The sequence below is a fragment of the Salminus brasiliensis genome, chromosome 12 (assembly GCF_030463535.1).
Source record: "Salminus brasiliensis chromosome 12, fSalBra1.hap2, whole genome shotgun sequence".
In the NCBI taxonomy this organism is placed as follows: domain Eukaryota; kingdom Metazoa; phylum Chordata; class Actinopteri; order Characiformes; family Bryconidae; genus Salminus; species Salminus brasiliensis.
The window spans coordinates 4,166,545-4,183,412 of record NC_132889.1 but is presented as its reverse complement, the minus strand read 5'-3'; the positions used below and the strand labels follow the sequence as shown (position 1 = coordinate 4,183,412).

At 43.9% G+C, this 16,868-nt stretch overlaps 1 protein-coding gene across 1 annotated transcript in view; it reads right to left on the bottom strand.

Moving 5' to 3' along the window:
• grin2aa (glutamate receptor, ionotropic, N-methyl D-aspartate 2A, a) overlaps positions 1–6,196 on the bottom strand; it is a 214,708-nt gene extending 208,512 nt beyond the window's left edge. Inside the window, exon 1 of the mRNA XM_072694414.1 lies at positions 5,792–6,196. Coding sequence (XP_072550515.1) covers positions 5,792–6,196 — 405 coding nt within the window. The remainder of the gene's footprint in view (positions 1–5,791) is intronic.
• Positions 6,197–16,868: the final 10,672 nt, after the last annotated feature.

Sequence of the window (16,868 nt, the reverse complement as noted above, 5' to 3'; positions counted from 1 at the left end):
TTGTTAGCTTTGTGGCTAAATGTCGTCCTCAGATCATCAGAACCAGAAAATGCCTCTTCTAGGGAAACAAGAGGCAGTTCTAGCGCAAGGTCCATCAGTCAGCCAGGCAGTAGGTGCAATTGCCTCCTCTAGGCCGGCCTGCTAGGCGGTCAAGGAATAATGAGGTGTTTTTAATTGAAGCTTTTCACCTAAGATCGCCCATCAATACTGACCTGCTATCGCGAAGTGACAAACTACTGGCATCAAATACAGGTTCTGACAGTGGGAAGGCCTAATGCAGTCCAGACAAATCCTAGTAAAAACAAGCATTTCAATCTGTCTCTGCTTTCAGACTCCACTGACTAATGGATTTGCTTTCCGATAAATCACTGACGGTGTTTTCTTCAAAGCACCAAGGTCTACTGCCTGAAAGGAGAAGCTAATCAAAACAAAATAGGAGCTCCAGCACTCAAAGATGGCAATAAGCCGCTTCTGGGGTAATATTTTCCTTCAATAATTTCCAGAGAAGAAAAAAAAAAAAAAAAAAAAAGAAAATCGATGAGCAAGTCAATGATAACATGGTCTGTAATAATAATCTGCTATCCGGCGCAACGCTGTTCACCAAGTGTTTGCTTGAAATGATCCAGTCCATTGGGTTTATGAGCTCACTGGCAGCCACAGTATCTTTCCAATACACTCCAGACCAGCGCTTCACACATTGGAATGTATTTTCAGTGCATTTCATTTTCACAGGAGGGCGTTTCTCTGGCATGCGCTTCATGCAGATTGTGTCCGGGGGCCTTTTTCATAGCCGATTACATCAGCACCTGATATCTGCTTGCTTCCAATGAGGTCTCCATAAGTCCACTGTATCATGCAGGAGCTCTGTGTTAAGTCAGTAGCCCTGTCAGCCCGTCCGGCATCAGCACTGGCTAGGTGGGAGGTGACCTGGGTGGCTGTACGGCACTCGACACCACTGCTGGGTTAAACAAGGGAACTGCACAATACACAACCTGTCCGCTAAGCCTGCTATTCATTTCCCAAGAAAGGTCAACCAATCAGAATGGGCGACATTTATGAGGTCACCTATGGATCCACCTATTCAGGAAGACAGTGTTTCAGCCTGGACTGCCGTTCCGTTTGAATGTGGTGTAGTACAGGTCAGGCAATAAGAAGGCCTTTAAGGCTCAATTACACACACACACACACACAGCTCAATATATATATATATATATATATATATATATATATATATATATATATATATATAGGGCTCAAATTATATATATCCACCTATTCAGAGGGAAAGTGTTTCCGACCGGGCAGCTTTTTGAATGTTGTATGTACTGAACCTCATTTTAACATAATATCATAAGCCTCAAAGTCTCAGAAACACTCAATTTATCTTTATGAGGTCCTAACAAACTATGAATTTACATATATCCACCAATTCAGCAGGTCAGTGTTTCAGCCACTGCCTTGAAAGGGGCGCAATACAGGGCAGCCAATCAGGACTGCCGTCATTTAAACAGGCCACCTGCCTTAAAGGCTTAAAAACATTACAGCTGTCAGTTGTGATGGAAGAAAGTGTTTGAGCCTTGACTACCCTTTTTGAATAAGACGCAATACAGGTCGGCCAATCAGGGCAGATGTCATCAAAACATATAATAAGCCTTAAAGGCTCAATTCCATTAACTTTTTTTTTTTTTTTTGTGGTAATGTCACAAATAAAATGCAAAGCAATTACATATATATACATATACACATCATTTCAGCATGAAAGCGAGTGTTTTACCCTGTAGTGCCTTTCGAATGAGGGCCAATAATGGTCAGCCAATCAAAATGGGTGTCATACTAACTATGGTTCAATAACAGTAAAATATTTGTGATGTCACAAAAACATCAATGCATATATATATATATATATATATATATATATATATATATATATATATATATATATATATTATATAAAAGCATATATATGCCATTAGAATGACAATACAGGTCAGCCAATCAAAACGGATGTCATTCATACATACACTACATGCCTTAAAGGCTCAATATCAGTAAAGTTGTTCTTGTGATGTCACAAAAACAAAGCCTGTGCATATAACCACCTTTAAACCCAGGATGAAAGAAAGTGTTTCAGCCTTGACGACCCTATTTAATTAAGTTACAATACAGCAAGTTGGCAAGTTAGCCAATCAGGACGGAAGCCATTTAAACAGATCACATGCCCTAAAGGCTCAATAACAAAAAAAATAAATAAATTGTGATGTCACAAAAAAAAAAACATTACATTTGCATATATCCATCTTTTTAGAGGAGATGTGTTTCAGCCTCGGCAGCATTTTGAATGTTCTATATACTGAATGTCATTTTAACATAATCATATGCCTTAAAGGCTCAATAACAGTACAGTACACTTGCATAAATCCACCTTTTCAGCATGGAAGAAAGTGTTTCAGCCTGGACTGCCCTTTTTAAATTAGCCACAATACAGGTCAGCCAATCAGGACGGGTGCCATTTAAACATAGCCTATGCCTTAAAGGCTCAATAACAGTGCGCTGACACTGGTTACATGGGAGGCGACAGTTTGGCTATAAAACACATGACACCTGACACGGCCTACTGCTGGTTGAAGCATGACCGAGCGCTTCTCTAATGGGGGCTGAGAACAAAGCACAACCTGCCTGTTAGGCCTGTTCTTAATTACCGCTGACGTGTTGTTCTTCTCCATCCTGGGTCAGACTCATGCAAACAGACAGAAAGACAAGAGCAGTGCGCTCCGTCAGGTTCACCTCATCTCCTCACTGCCTTTCCGCATGCACCAAAGGAAAAGCCCTGGAGTTCTGAAGGAAACTTGCAGATGAAACTAATAAAAACAAGCTGACAAAGCACTGGTTTAAAGGCTCAATATGCAAAATCTTTCCAGATCTGACAGACTTTTAAACGGAGCAGAAGCTACGGGTAATGAGAAATGAAAGCTAGCAGCTGTATCTGAGTGTGGCAAATGTCTTTCTTGTCGTTTATGGATCCACTTCAAATGAGGCTTTGTTCTCGGCTGGGTTGCCCTTCTCAAATAAAGCATTTAAAGGGCCTGTATTCAAGATTTGCTCTTTTTTCTTCAAATGAAAGAGTTTAATGTAGTGCGTAAACAATGTCAAGACTTACAACGTACCCTTCGCTGCCCACACCACGCAGTCTGCAAACGAAGTTTCGCCACTTTTGTGATGTCACAAACACCAATTCATATGTCCACGTATTCTGCAAGCTGTAAAAGGTTTCAGCTGGGACTGCTTTTTAAATAAGGCGCAATGCAGGTTGGCTAGTCAGAATGTCTTAAAGTCTCTATCAGTAATCTTGCTTTGTTTGACTCATCACACCACAGTTAGTCCCAACCTCGCAATTGGACCAATTGGACCAGATTGGACCAGAATCAGAATCAGAAATACTTTATTGATCCCAAGAGAACCCCGGAAACTTCATGCATCTTGAGTGTCAGGATCATAAAACTGCAGGTGTAAACGACGCACCCAAGACCTGTTTAGACCGGATCCAAATCTGATCTCTCAGACCACTTTAGGAGGTGGTCTAAGACGCATCTGAGCCACATTATAGGAGTGTAATCGCATCCTCAAACACCTTATCGGCAAGAAATACAGAGTTTTAGCCTGAGTTTTTGACTGCCTTTTCAATAAGGCCCAGTAAAGATCAGCCAATCAAAACTTTTCGTACGCCTTAAAAAGGCCCAATTACAGTAATGTTGTTTTTGTGATGTAATTTACATACATTCACCTTTTCAGCCAGTTAGAAAGCATTTTTACCCTGGGCATCTTTTTTAATCAGGGTGCAGTAAGGATCAGCCAATCAGAATGGCTCAATAACTCTCAAAAACCTGAGCATATAAGCACCTTTTTTACCCAGGATGAAAGCGCTCTAGCCTTTAAATGAGGTACAACACAGGTCAGACAATCCAATCATTGCATAATACCATATGCCTTACAGGCACAGCAACAGGAGGGAAATTTTGCATATGGCTCCTTTAATTGAACTGAAATGAGTTGAACTGGACTCTACAGAGCTAAGGATGCCGGCAGATTCTCTTGTTCTCTCTTGTTCAACGTCATGACAAGCCTCTTGGGCCTCTTGGGCTGTCATGCCGAGAAATTGACATCCTCATAGGCATCTTATCAGGGTAAAGTGCAGCGTCAGAGCAACAGCGAATACACTATCCAGTGCAGGTCCCCGCAAATTAAAGCAGCTCATACTGATTAAGGATCAGTAAACAGACTTCACCCCCTGCTAGAATGAACTTGCTGCAGGAGCTCTCTGGAGTTTTCACGTTTCAAGTGTTTCTAAAGAGCAGCATCTTTGGAAGAACACGAGGTAAACACACTGGCACGCAGCAGCGCGTGCTCGTCCAAAACACCGGTTTATATAAACCCAACACTGCTCTGCACTGGGCAGCCGAGCGGAAAACATTTTCCAGTGAGGTGAATTCAGGTGTGCGCTTAGTAGCAGGTAATAGGAGACGCAATGAGTCAATAGAGGAGCGAATTATTCCCTCTCTCTGAGTTTCTGCACGGCTCGTATTAGACTCCTGCACCACGCGAGATCTAGACAACAGCCGTGTTTCTCACATCAACCGAGAGATGGCGCTACGTAACGCTACGGAAAATCAAGAACATGGTCAAGAGTCATGGTCAGAGTGTTTCGCCATATTTGTGGTCTTCAGAACTGCATCACACCATGGAAGAGTTTCCCACGCTCACACAGCATCCACAATAGCTGGACTGACCACCAGCCATCACTGGACGACCACTGACCAGATATAATTTAGTTGGTGGGCCATAGTTACGCGTGTGGTCCTGGCACAAGTGTATCAGGTACGGTTGTGTTAATGCTAGGCTGAGGGTGTATTTTTGGGTCCACCACCCAAAGATATCCAAGCCAGGACTAGCTCAGTGGTCAGAACTACTGGTCAGCTACTGATGAAGGTCCAGAGCAGTGGTTTCCAACCCTGGTCTTGCAGGACCTCCTGCATTGGGTAGAGTAGGAAACCTCTAAAATGTCCCAAACCAGTTGTGTTAGAGTCCAGTTCTCCAGGACCAAGGCTGGACTGTCCAGCCAAACCCAGCTTATCGGTCACCAACCAGCTACTTATGAAGGCCTAGAGCAGTGGTTTCCAACCCTGGTCTTGCAGGACCCCCTGCATTGGGTAGTGTGTTAGAGTAGGAAACCTCTAAAATATGTACAGGACAGGGGGTTTTCCAGGACCAAGGCTGGACTGTCCAGCCAAACCCAGCTTATCGGTCAGCAACCAGCTACTTACGAAGGCCTAGAGCAGTGGTTTCCAACCCTAGTCTTGCAGGACCCCCTGCATTAAGTAGAATATGAAACCTCTAAAAGGTCCGGGACAGGGGGTTCTCCGGGACCAAGGCTGGACTGTCCAGCCAAACCCAGTTCATTGGTCAGCAACCAGCTACTGGCAAAGGCCCAAAGCAGTGGTTTCCAACCCTGGTCCTGCAGGACCCCCGGCATTGGGTAGTCTGTTAGAGTAGGAAACCTCTAAAATGTCCAGGACCAAGGCTGGACTGTACAGGGCAGGGGGGCCTCCAGGACCAGGGTTTACAACCATTGGTCTACAAGATGGCTGTAGTGAGGTGAGGTGACCCTACAAGGGCTACAATAGCTGGTCAGCAGAGTTCCTGTGGTCTGAAACAAACTAGTGATTAATAAACTAGAGGGTGGACATCACCGGACGAGGCGGTTACGACAGTGTGAACCTCCATCCGAGGCGCTTACCTTGTCAGCCATGATCATGGAGGAGCCCCCGTGGATCCCAAGGATGGGTATCAGCGTCTGGGAGGAAATAAAATCCAAAATCTGGGCGATGGCTTCCTGGTCGGTGCCGTCCCCGAACACCACCCCGTGGATTTTAGTCCCAGACATGAGGTCGCACACATGAGTGATGATGCTTTTGGGATCCGTCTCGTTGACCAGCAGGGTGACCACATTGACGTCGATGGGGTCGTCCTTGCTCCACAGAGCGCGTATGTCTCTGTCCGAAATGTAGCGCGTTCGCCCCAGGATCACTGCAATGTTCAGGATGGGCACTTTCTCAGCTGCGTACGTGACGCTCACCAGGGTAAGGAGTGCTGGAAGAGTCAGGAGTACCAACCTGGAAAACCCCATAGTGCTCGACTTCATTCCCTGTCAGAGGTCACACAGAAAACATGGCATTAAATATTGCACTGTACAGTACAGTAGAATACTGCTGCTGCCATGTAAGAACCTTCTTAACTTTTAATGGAAGTCAATGGGATTTTATTTCATTGGATTTGGAGCATTTCTATTGGTCTGTTCATCATGAAATTTGGACACAATGTAAAGAACAGCTGCCAGATTCACATTATGGAGAAAAGTGAAAACAGCGACTATATTCAGTAGTAGGCTAGAAGTGATAATTACTTGATGGATGTATATGGATCTACTGGAGGAAAGAAACACATGAATATGAACATGACTTTCAAACATCCCAGAACACACTATTGAAAAAATATATATAATCAGCAGATGCACCGATAACACTTATACCTACCTACCTACACCTGATCTTTAGGTATATATTATCATATATCTCAATATATACATATATATATATATATATATATATATATATATATATATGGACAACTTGCTGCTTTCCCTGCTCTAACCAACCTTCTAAACCTATCAACTAACAGGAAAATGCCTATCCTGCCATAGAAGAACCATTTTTGGTTTCCATAAAGAACTAAAAAATTGGACATTCATTGTCCAATCAGGGTAAAACTGGATTTAATAAAACAAAAAAAAAAAATTCCATTATTAGAAAGAAAAAAAAATATTGTCAGGCTGTATTATTCGTATAAACACAAAGATTGAATGGGTATGGGGCAACAGTCAGCATCAGGGTACTCGGATCGGGGGAGGCAACAAATAAAAAATAGATCGGACAAAAGGCCGCTTACTACTTTAATAGCAACAGCCCTACTCAGTACTACTGAGCAGCAGTAAATGAAGTTAGCCTGAATTAGTACTGGGAGACGATAGGCTACGATAACCCCTAAAGACAAAGGCAAAAGAATCCTGCCGGCCTAAAGCGCACCTCTCGATCAACAGCCCAGCCTGCTCTCGTAGACCACAAGTGCAAAGTCTTTAAAAAAACACCCACGAAAACACGGTACGTACAGAATGACGTCCGATCTGCTCGATCGCCTCTATCGCGTCCCTGCGCCTGGTCACCCCTGCCTCGTGTTAGGCCTGCTTTTTTTCCCTCCGTATCTCATTCTGGAAACTAGGCGATGAATAACTCGCAATGAGCGGATGACGATGATTGTGTGTGACACCGGAGTTGAGCAGCAAGCAGAGCAGAAGAGAGTTGTGCTGTCATCATCGCGCTATGAGTCTTCTTGGCGCGAGTACTGGAGGAGCGGAGGTTGGGGAGGGAGGAAAGGCCCCGCTCTTCTCGAGCTGCCGACGCGGCCCACATGTGGAAGCGAGCAGGTGCACGGTAAAGCAAGACGTATATAATTGCTACCCAGCATATGATTCAGAGCCCTCAGGAGAGGATTCCTTTGAATAAACAGCACGTAATGCAGCACGCCGTCATTTCGGTAACATTTCACAAATGACTAGGAGGGCTGTATTATTAGGTGCTAGGGTTTTTGCTGCATCCTGTGACACTTCAAGACACATCTGATGTGATTGGAGTGTAAGAGCACTGCACCTCGCTCAATGCGCTCAATACGAACAGGCAGTACACTGTTATAACACACTGCGCGTTAATAAAGAGACATGCGGTGCTGAGGTCAATTAAGGGGTCAAAATCCTACATTTCTTTTGTGTGTATTTTATGCTTTGCTGGAAACAGTCGTAAATCATTTTTACATGATGTTCCAGTCCCATATGTACATGTTAAACACTACTGCTCTAATTTGCTGCTTTGTATTTAGTACAAATTCACCTGTATAGGCTGAAATACACCTATAACATTACAGCGACTGGGCGGAGCTAATTTGTTTTTGGCTGAATATGCAGATATATGCAGATATGTTGGCCATGTGACACCATACAAACAGTAAACTCTATTTTCTGGCTATTTAAATATTTTAAAATATATTTTTTTGGGATTAATTACCACATATAGAACCTATAGAACACAGTCCATATCAAACTCAGCTTTCCATGCTATGAAATTCAGTGTATCGGTCAGTACGAGCCTCTTAATTTAATATGCAGACATGAAAATGGCAAATTTCTCACGAGTGGCACATTAATTTAACATATTGTAAATATTAAATTAAATATTAAATAATAAATTATAAATAAATAGTAAATAATATAAAATTATATTAAATATTAAATGTTATTAAATCTTTTATAAAGACAAATGCACTAATAATAATGACGTGTAATAATATCCTACATTTTTTGCATCCATTTATTAGATTTGTATGTTTTTTATGCCAAAAACTGTTAAAATCATTTTACATCACTATTCTCCTGCCTCTCTTTATCTCTTCATCAGTTAAACAAGACGATTTTCTGTTGTTACTGTGCCTTTAAGAGCCTTTTACCTTGACTTCCATTCAAAGGAATTTTGGAGATATGAGTTTTTTGTTCGCCGAGTGCCGACATGTCAAACAGCACCATGCTGATTGGCTACATTTTCATTTTTATGTAATTTGCCATTAAAAAAAGCAGCCCAAGCTGAAACGCTGCTATTGCGTCACAACGAAAGGGGGCGGGGCTACGTCAGTTTGGGCTGAATATGCAAATATATGCAGATTAGTGACTTTGTGATGTCAGAAAAACCCGCAAGCTCCATTTTCAGTATTTTCTCAGCCTACTTTCCACATATAGACCACGTAGGCCGCACCACACTCGGCACGGAAATGATACGACTGAATCTTCGGACCGGATTAGGAATTTCGCTAAATCCGCAAACATTCCGAAAATTCCCTTATTCCCCGCTCCATCTCAGAACCGGCCGCAAAAAAGTGCAACAACAGCAGCAGCAACAACAGTGAAATCCGAAGCACACTGCAGCGTAGAGTCCAGTCAAGCACCATTCCTACAAATCCCAGTCTAATGGTGCTAACGAGCAGGTTCTTTTGAGGCCTGCAGGTGGGACAGTCACCTGGGTCCCACGCCTTCACTGACTGACTAACTGATTTCCTCAGGTTGTTTGCTGCACTTTGATGTCTGAGGGCGAGAGAGCTAGAGTCTGATCTGCAGAAGCAAAGAGAGAGACAGTGTGTGTAATGAAATCATCAGACCTGGCTTGTTATCTTAGGTATCTTAAGCAAACGCTAGATACGTGCTCTCACAACGTGACAAGGATCTGAGGACGGGAAGGAGGGGAAGGGAGGAGGAGGAGATGGTGGTGGTGGAGGTGGTGGTGGTGGTGGTGGTAGGAGAGGGGGGGGGGTGAGATATTTAGAGATATATTCCTTCTGATATCTCATTAATTCCCACAAAACGAGCTTTATACAAGTGCGCCCCCTGTCGGCGCGTCCCAGGAGGAGCTCCTCCAGCTGGATCAGCTGGATCTAGCAGCAGCATCAGCATCAGCAGCAGCAGCAGCATCAGCATCAGCAGCAGCAGCCTGCTTTACATTGCAGGGCACACTCCAGCATACTCAATGTCACGGTATGTTGTCTAGTGCCACAGAAATACTTCTATTTATCCAAGGAGAAGTCGAGCTATTACGCGATACAGGAGCACGTATCTCCCATTTTAGCCGCAATCCACAAAACGGGACAGAGTGGCTCCCGTGGTCCTGTCAACAACTAGGCTGAGGGAAATGGATAGTATGGGACACAGGTTAACAAACGACTGGGTTGAGCTGTAGTTGTGTTCGATTTGCCTTGTTGCGTTTGTTTTTGGGGGGGATTTGTTGCATTTGGGTCGCTCAGAGTCACATTTTGGCTCTCGTGCGATCACAACGCGAGTTCTGAAGCACATCTCATGTATTTTAGACTGGATTCTCAAGAGGAAAGCCAGGCTACAGCTGAGACGTCTCCAAAATTCTTCCTTTTTTTATTTATTGGAAGTAAAAGCTGCATCATGGTGCAGGGTGTAGGAATGATGCACGACTTAAAATGTGCCCAAATAACCAACCCACGAATTCACAAGCTCTTTTCTTTCTCTCCATAATGGTCGATTTAAGTTCCTCCACCTCGTTTTTGCAGCGTATCCTCCATTCTCACGTGTGGCTGCACTTTGGATATGCGTAAAAACGCAGCGTCTCGCTTCCCTTTTCTCCTCGAAGGAGAGGTGACTGCGTCTAAGCGGGGCGAAATGGGAAAGCAAGCAAGCAAGAAAAAAAGGCAGAAATGCAGCGTTTACTCACAGCATCTCTCTTCCACAAAGCTCCGAAATTGTGGAGTGAGTGAGCATTGCAGCAGTCCCCCTCTCTCCTGACAGCCTGCACATATGCGAGGGTATCTCTCCAAACGACGGACGGATCCCTTAACTTAAGAGCCCAGGACGGAGCAGAAAATAACAACCATCACATTAATCCCATCGTTTGATTTTTTTATTATTATTATTATTATTGTTCAGGCTTCATCCATGACATCCATGAGCTCCTCGACCTCGCGTCCCTCCTGCACACAGAAACTGAGAAAAGGTGGATGAGTGAATCCGCAGAAGTGGAAAGAGGGAGAAACAGTGGAGGAGGGAGAGAGTGAGGGGTGAGAGAGGTGCAGAGAGAGAGAGAGAGAGAGAGAGAGAGAGTCAGCGAGAGTCCCTCTCTCCAGCTTCTTGACGAGCTGATGGGGGCTTCGTCAGTCCCTCGTCTTTATTAGGGTTAAAAATAAATAAATAAATAAATAAAAATTATATATATATATATATATATATATATATATATATATATATATATATATAATTTTTATTTATTAATTTATTTATTTATTAATAATAATAATATATATATATATATATATATATATATATATATATATATATATATATGTATATATAAACAATTGGATGGTTAAAAAGGTGTAAAGTCCAGTTAGCTAGCTTCAGGTATTAGTATATATATATTTTTTTCCATGTAAGTATGTAGACATCATCATATCAAAAATTATACTATTAAAAAAAAACATTGTTTATTGCTTAGAAAGGTGAATTAAATTGAAGAATCTCCAAGTTTTACACCAAATAATCGATAGCTAATATGGGCTACTGTGGTGTTTGGCGGTCTCAGAGGGACGTGGAATTCAGCTGAAACCCCTCTTGTTAACACTTTTTAGCCCTTTGTAGCCCTAATCACTGCTGCTTAAGGTCAGACACCCCAACCTCAATGTCCGTCTCCTCTACCGAGGACCCCATTGGTGTGGAAAACACTGTTAACCCCATATGCCTGAAGCTTAGGCTATTATTAGCCAGATCGTGATGGGATTTTTGGAGTTATCCAGGTGTAGCTAGCTAAAAATACTATATCACAATATGTAAAGACATTTTAATAAATTGACTAAATTGATTAATATCCAAAAAAGTGAAGTTTTCCACCCAAATGTTGGTAGCTAGGTAATATGCTAATATGGTCTAAGGGCCTTAACTGTTAGCTAATGGTTGTCAGTTGGGAAATTAGCTATTAGCTCCAAATGACTGAAGGTTGTCTTTAAATATTAAAAAGAAAAACAAGTTTATTATTGGTTTTCCACCAACTAGTCGATGGCTAATCTGCTAATATGGAATACTGTGGTGTTTGGCGGTTGACACCAACGCTTGACGCTCCAGCTTTAGCCACTGAAGGATCTCCTCAGGTCTCAGAGGGACGTGAAATTCAGCTGAAACCCCACATTTGAAGGCTTTTTAGCCTTTAGCCCAACCTCAATGTCCGTCTCCTCTACCGAGCAACATTTCAAACCCCATTGGTGTGGACAACACTGTTAGGCCCAAATGCCTGAAGCTTAGGCTATTATTAGCCAGATCGTGATGGGATGTCTTGAGTTATACAGGTGTAGCTAGGGCTGGGCAATATAGTACAAATACTATATCACGATATTTAAAGACATTTTTAAAGAAAATGGAAAAGTGAATTTTCGACCCAAATGTCAATGACCCAAATGCTGTACAAGTTAGTCAACTGGTGCAGCATTAGATGCATTTTCTGAGGATGGCCTAAGTCGCTGTCCACCTCACTAGCTTTCCACAGGTCCCCAAATGGGCATTTCAGCATTGCAATGGACTGGTCGAATCGAATGGTTGAATATTTTTGTTTAGTGGTTGGAAACCCCCCGGCCTGAGGAAGTGTTCCAGCATATTCTGGCCATAGTAAAATATGCGGCACATAGTAAAATAGACCCGAATGTAGGATCGATCAGCACTTGCTGTGAGCTGCTATGTTATGTGACACAGAGGGCCGTCGTTCTTGTTGGATGCGCTATGTTTTTTTCTGAGTTAGAGCTCAGGTTGGATAGACTGTCACTTATTATTATAATATAAGCACTGCACTTCTCAAATTCAATTATGTGTCTCTTTTGGTCACCCTTTGCTCTCATGAGGTGTCCAGGACCCTCCCAGCCCCAACTCAATCAGAACCCTGGTCCCAATGAGGGCTGGAAATAAGGGTTTCTGGTCTTGGAAAGTCCTGAACCTCCCAGCCTATATATGCAGAGAGCTGATTTAATTTTTCACAGCTTTATCTCCAACTCACCTGTCCCTGTCCCTGTCCCTGTCCCGGTCCCTGTCCCGGTCCCAGCGACACCTCATTGAGCTGACTGATGACTGATCCCATCATAAACACACATAGGCACCCACCCCTGTGCAGCACCGTTCAGAAACGAAGTGAACCGCACCAGCGTGCCGTCGGCAGCTCCCCAGTTGATCATTGACAGTGATTCCGGGGAGATGCGGAGATGCGGAGGTGTTACTGTCTCTGTCCTCATTAGCCATCAATTACATTTGGGAAATAATAAGACATCAGTGTTTTCTTGCTCTGGAGTAAAATGGGTTTGCCGGAATGACTTGCCAGCGTAGGCTGCACGTCATTGGCTACATGAATTTCCGTGTGAAACGACGGCAGAACGTGACTTACAGCGAGTTCCACAAAAGGAGCGTTCAAAACAAAGCCGTGACTCATTTCATGGTTCCCCGGTGATGTCACTAATCTGTGGGAGACGGTGCCGCCGTGTTGAGAAGCTGAACAGTGAAGATTTGAGGCTTATTACAGGCAAAGGAATTAGCCTAACAGTATTGGAAACCGAAGCCTGACCTCTCTTGTCCCTTATCTAGGCCGACACAGTGCAGGATGAACTCGTTATAGGACTGGGCTTCCATAGAAAATCTTTTTTACAGCTAATTTACAGATTTTACATAAGAAAGACATATCTGGCAACACTTTCCTGTCTCTGTGCTGCCCACCGCTGGCATTTCATCACATCCCAGTATCTCTTTCACTGTTGTACCATAATCTCATATCTGTAAAATGGCAGCTTTATAGCGGAGGCAAAAAATTCTCCAACTTTAAGAGGCCCTTATCCTGTATTTCCTGAATTTGACCATTTCTGCAGTTTTATGTCCCAGAAACAGCCATAACTCATTTTTTATGACCATTCGCCACCCGCTCCTTCCTCCTTAGAGTGAATTGGGCTGTTTTTGTGACTGTTTCTTTAAGACTTCTATCCAATATGCAAATGAGTCGCATTCCGATTGACTGCTCATCATTGTATTGCGCCGTATTTTAAAAAGCTGTTATTACAGTTATAGCTTCAGCATGGATTTGTGGGGCTAAACAGCTGTTGACACTATATGTCCAAATGTTTGCGGACACCCCTTCTAATGAATGCATTAGTTAGAGTAGCCAGGCATTTGGCATGGTGCCAATTGGTTGATGTTGGTGCCAACAAAAGCTGGATCAACACTTTTTTAATACCCTTTATTTGGGAAGAGGCGATGAATGAGCCGCTGTCCCAATACTTTTGTCCAAAAGTACCGGCTTTTGCTGGAAGCTGGTCTGTGATCATCAAGGTGGTTGTCAAGCTGGCCGCCCAGCTGGGTCTTGCTTGGTCATACTGGTCATCTAGCTTGGTCAGGCTGATCATGCTTGTAGACCAGCTAAACCAGCAAACTCAACCTAAGACATACCCTATGCTGGTCAAGAACTTAGCTGGCCAACCAGCTTGGTCTTGCTGGCTATGCTGGTCAATCAGGTGGGTCATACTGGTTATGTTGTTCGACCAGTTGATTCTTGCTTGGTCGTACTTGTCCACTAGCTTGGTCAGGCTGATCATGCTTGTAGACCAGCAAAACCTACACACCAAAAAACAGCCGGTCAGGAGTTTAGCTGGTCAACCATCTAAACCATCTTGACCAACCAGGCTGCATTTTTCCAGCAGGGATGTCAAGAATCGAGAACTTAGTGACGTTAAAAAAACAGCAAATTCAAGTCTGTGACCAAAAATATGGACTGATTTATGATTTCTGATTGATTTGATGAAAATTTTATATGATATAATTGAATTCTGGAGCTCTTCTATTGGTCCGTTCGTCATGAAACATTTACATACAGCTGTGACAAAATAAACATCTGTTCTTCCCATCCTTTTTGCCTTATTCCCCATGGCTCTCGTACACCACGGGTCCCGTTTCGAAAAACAATTCAGACAATCGCTCAAGCTCAATCCAGAAACCTCGCTTAGCCCCCCGGGGGTCTTGTATTCTATCCCTATATTATGTGCTGTGGTGCGGGGTATAATGTCATGAGTGAACGCTGTGGAGCAGTGTCGTGTCTGCAGTGTAATGGAAAGTGAGTGGCCTCGCCAAGGCGAACAGGAAAACGCATTCACAGCAAGACCAGGGTAAGGCCATGACGCTCCTCCAGAGCACATACATGCATCGCTTATATGGTAATGTGTCGGCCGGCTTCGGGTGTAGGCCTTACGCAATGCAAAATGAGGGACAACACCAGAGAGAGAAGGTAAGTATCAGTAGACCTGCTGATTTGGATAAGCAGTGATATTAATACACTGAAAAAGCTGCAATGCAAGCAGATGTAGATGCAGACATCCATACAGGAGCATGAAGACATGCCATTTACAGCCAAGGGAAACATCTCCAGGACAATTCCTGAGAATATTCATTTATTTTGATCAATTTCGGTTAATCGATTTCTGCTGGGCAAATGGAGACACACGCCGCTTGGGTGGTCGATAAAGAGCCAGAGTATTGCGCAATATCCCTCCCCCCACCTATGGAATGATGAAGCATCTGGTGCTGAGGCGGTGGTATGGGGGGCCCCAAATGAAAATCCACTCAGGGCCCCATAAAGGCTTGGGTCGGCCCTGGAAGCCGGCCGTTCACCTTGTGCAAGCATCGACATTGGAAGAAATTCACAATTGTGAGAGACGAGAGAGCACAAGTATGCAAAATAATAAGTAGCACAACAGTCGCAAAGCAAACAGACACCCCGATCAGCCATAACATTAGTACCAGGTGAAGGTCATCTGTCAAGAGGGTGGGATCTACATATTAGGCAGCGAGGGAACAGTCAGGTCTTGAAGGTGATGTGTTGGAAGCATGGAAAATGGGCCAGAGCCTTCTGGGCCTTCTGGGTTCTGGCGTTGGTGTTGATGTCAGTTCCTGAAGGTGACAGAAAAGGAAAAGCCACTTTGACAAAATGTGCCAAATTGTGATGGCTAGATGTCTGGAGGGTCAGAACATCATCAAAACATCAGGCAGGTCTTGTGGGGTGTTCTTTGTACGCAGTGGTCCAAGAAAGGACAACAGTGAACCAGCCCCTTAAGGTTCATTGACGCGATCCATGGAGGCCCCACCTCACAAAGGATCCCATGGACCCAAGACCTCTAAAAGTGTCCTGTGGTCTCTGGCAGCAGCAGATCCTTCAAGTTGCGAGGTAGGGGCACCATGGATTGGACCATGGTTTGTCCAGCACATCCCACATCTGCTCAAATGGATTCATATTTGGGGGCTGGTGGTTCCTCAAACCATTCCAGACCCATTCTGCAGTGTAGGACGCATCACCTCCAAGAACTGACTGTTCGCTGGGCTGCATAATATGTAGATCCCACCCCTTGATGATCCCACCTGTTAATGTTCACTTCAGCTGCCAGTGGTTTCAATGGCATGATAACCAACACATCCTCATGAAGTCTGCTGAGATGATGAAGCTCTTCCTAGGCCAAATAGGAGGTCACTTCAGGTCTTCATGCCCCTGCAAGTCCAGAAATGCTCAACTGCAGTCATCCCTTCATTTGAATTTCAGTAGTAGAGAACTTTCTATGCTTTGTTTACAAATGTGAAATAACCCCATCACGGCTCCGGGGCGTCAGCAGAGCGCCGTGAGAAGAATCCATAAGTGCTCTCTCTTCACTAAGACCACCGAGTGGCAGTACTCACTCACTCAGGCCCTCACGAACAGAGGTGCTGAACGGAACAGCGGCTTAGCTAATGCTCACATGCAGACCATACACACGGGCTGTACCGTATGTACTATAAGGACAAAAGTATTGGGACATCTGCTTAAAGCCAAGTTCATCCGAGCTCTTCGGGTCTGGAGGTGGAAGAATGAAGCACATGCTGCAAAAAGATCACCCGGCCTACAGCATGGCCTGGTGATGCTCTGGGATTGCTGGAAACCTTAGGTGTCACCAAAACACAGGGGGTTGTGGGTTGTGATGTGGGACCTCAATGGATGGACTTGTTTGTCCTGCACATCCCAAACGAATTGAGATCTGGGGATTTTGAAGGCCAAGTCAGCATCTTGAACTCTTTGTTTGTCATTCCTTAAACCACTTCAGATCAATTCCTGCAGTGTGGCAAGACGTACACAGTGACCAGTAATCAGCATAACATCTCAATG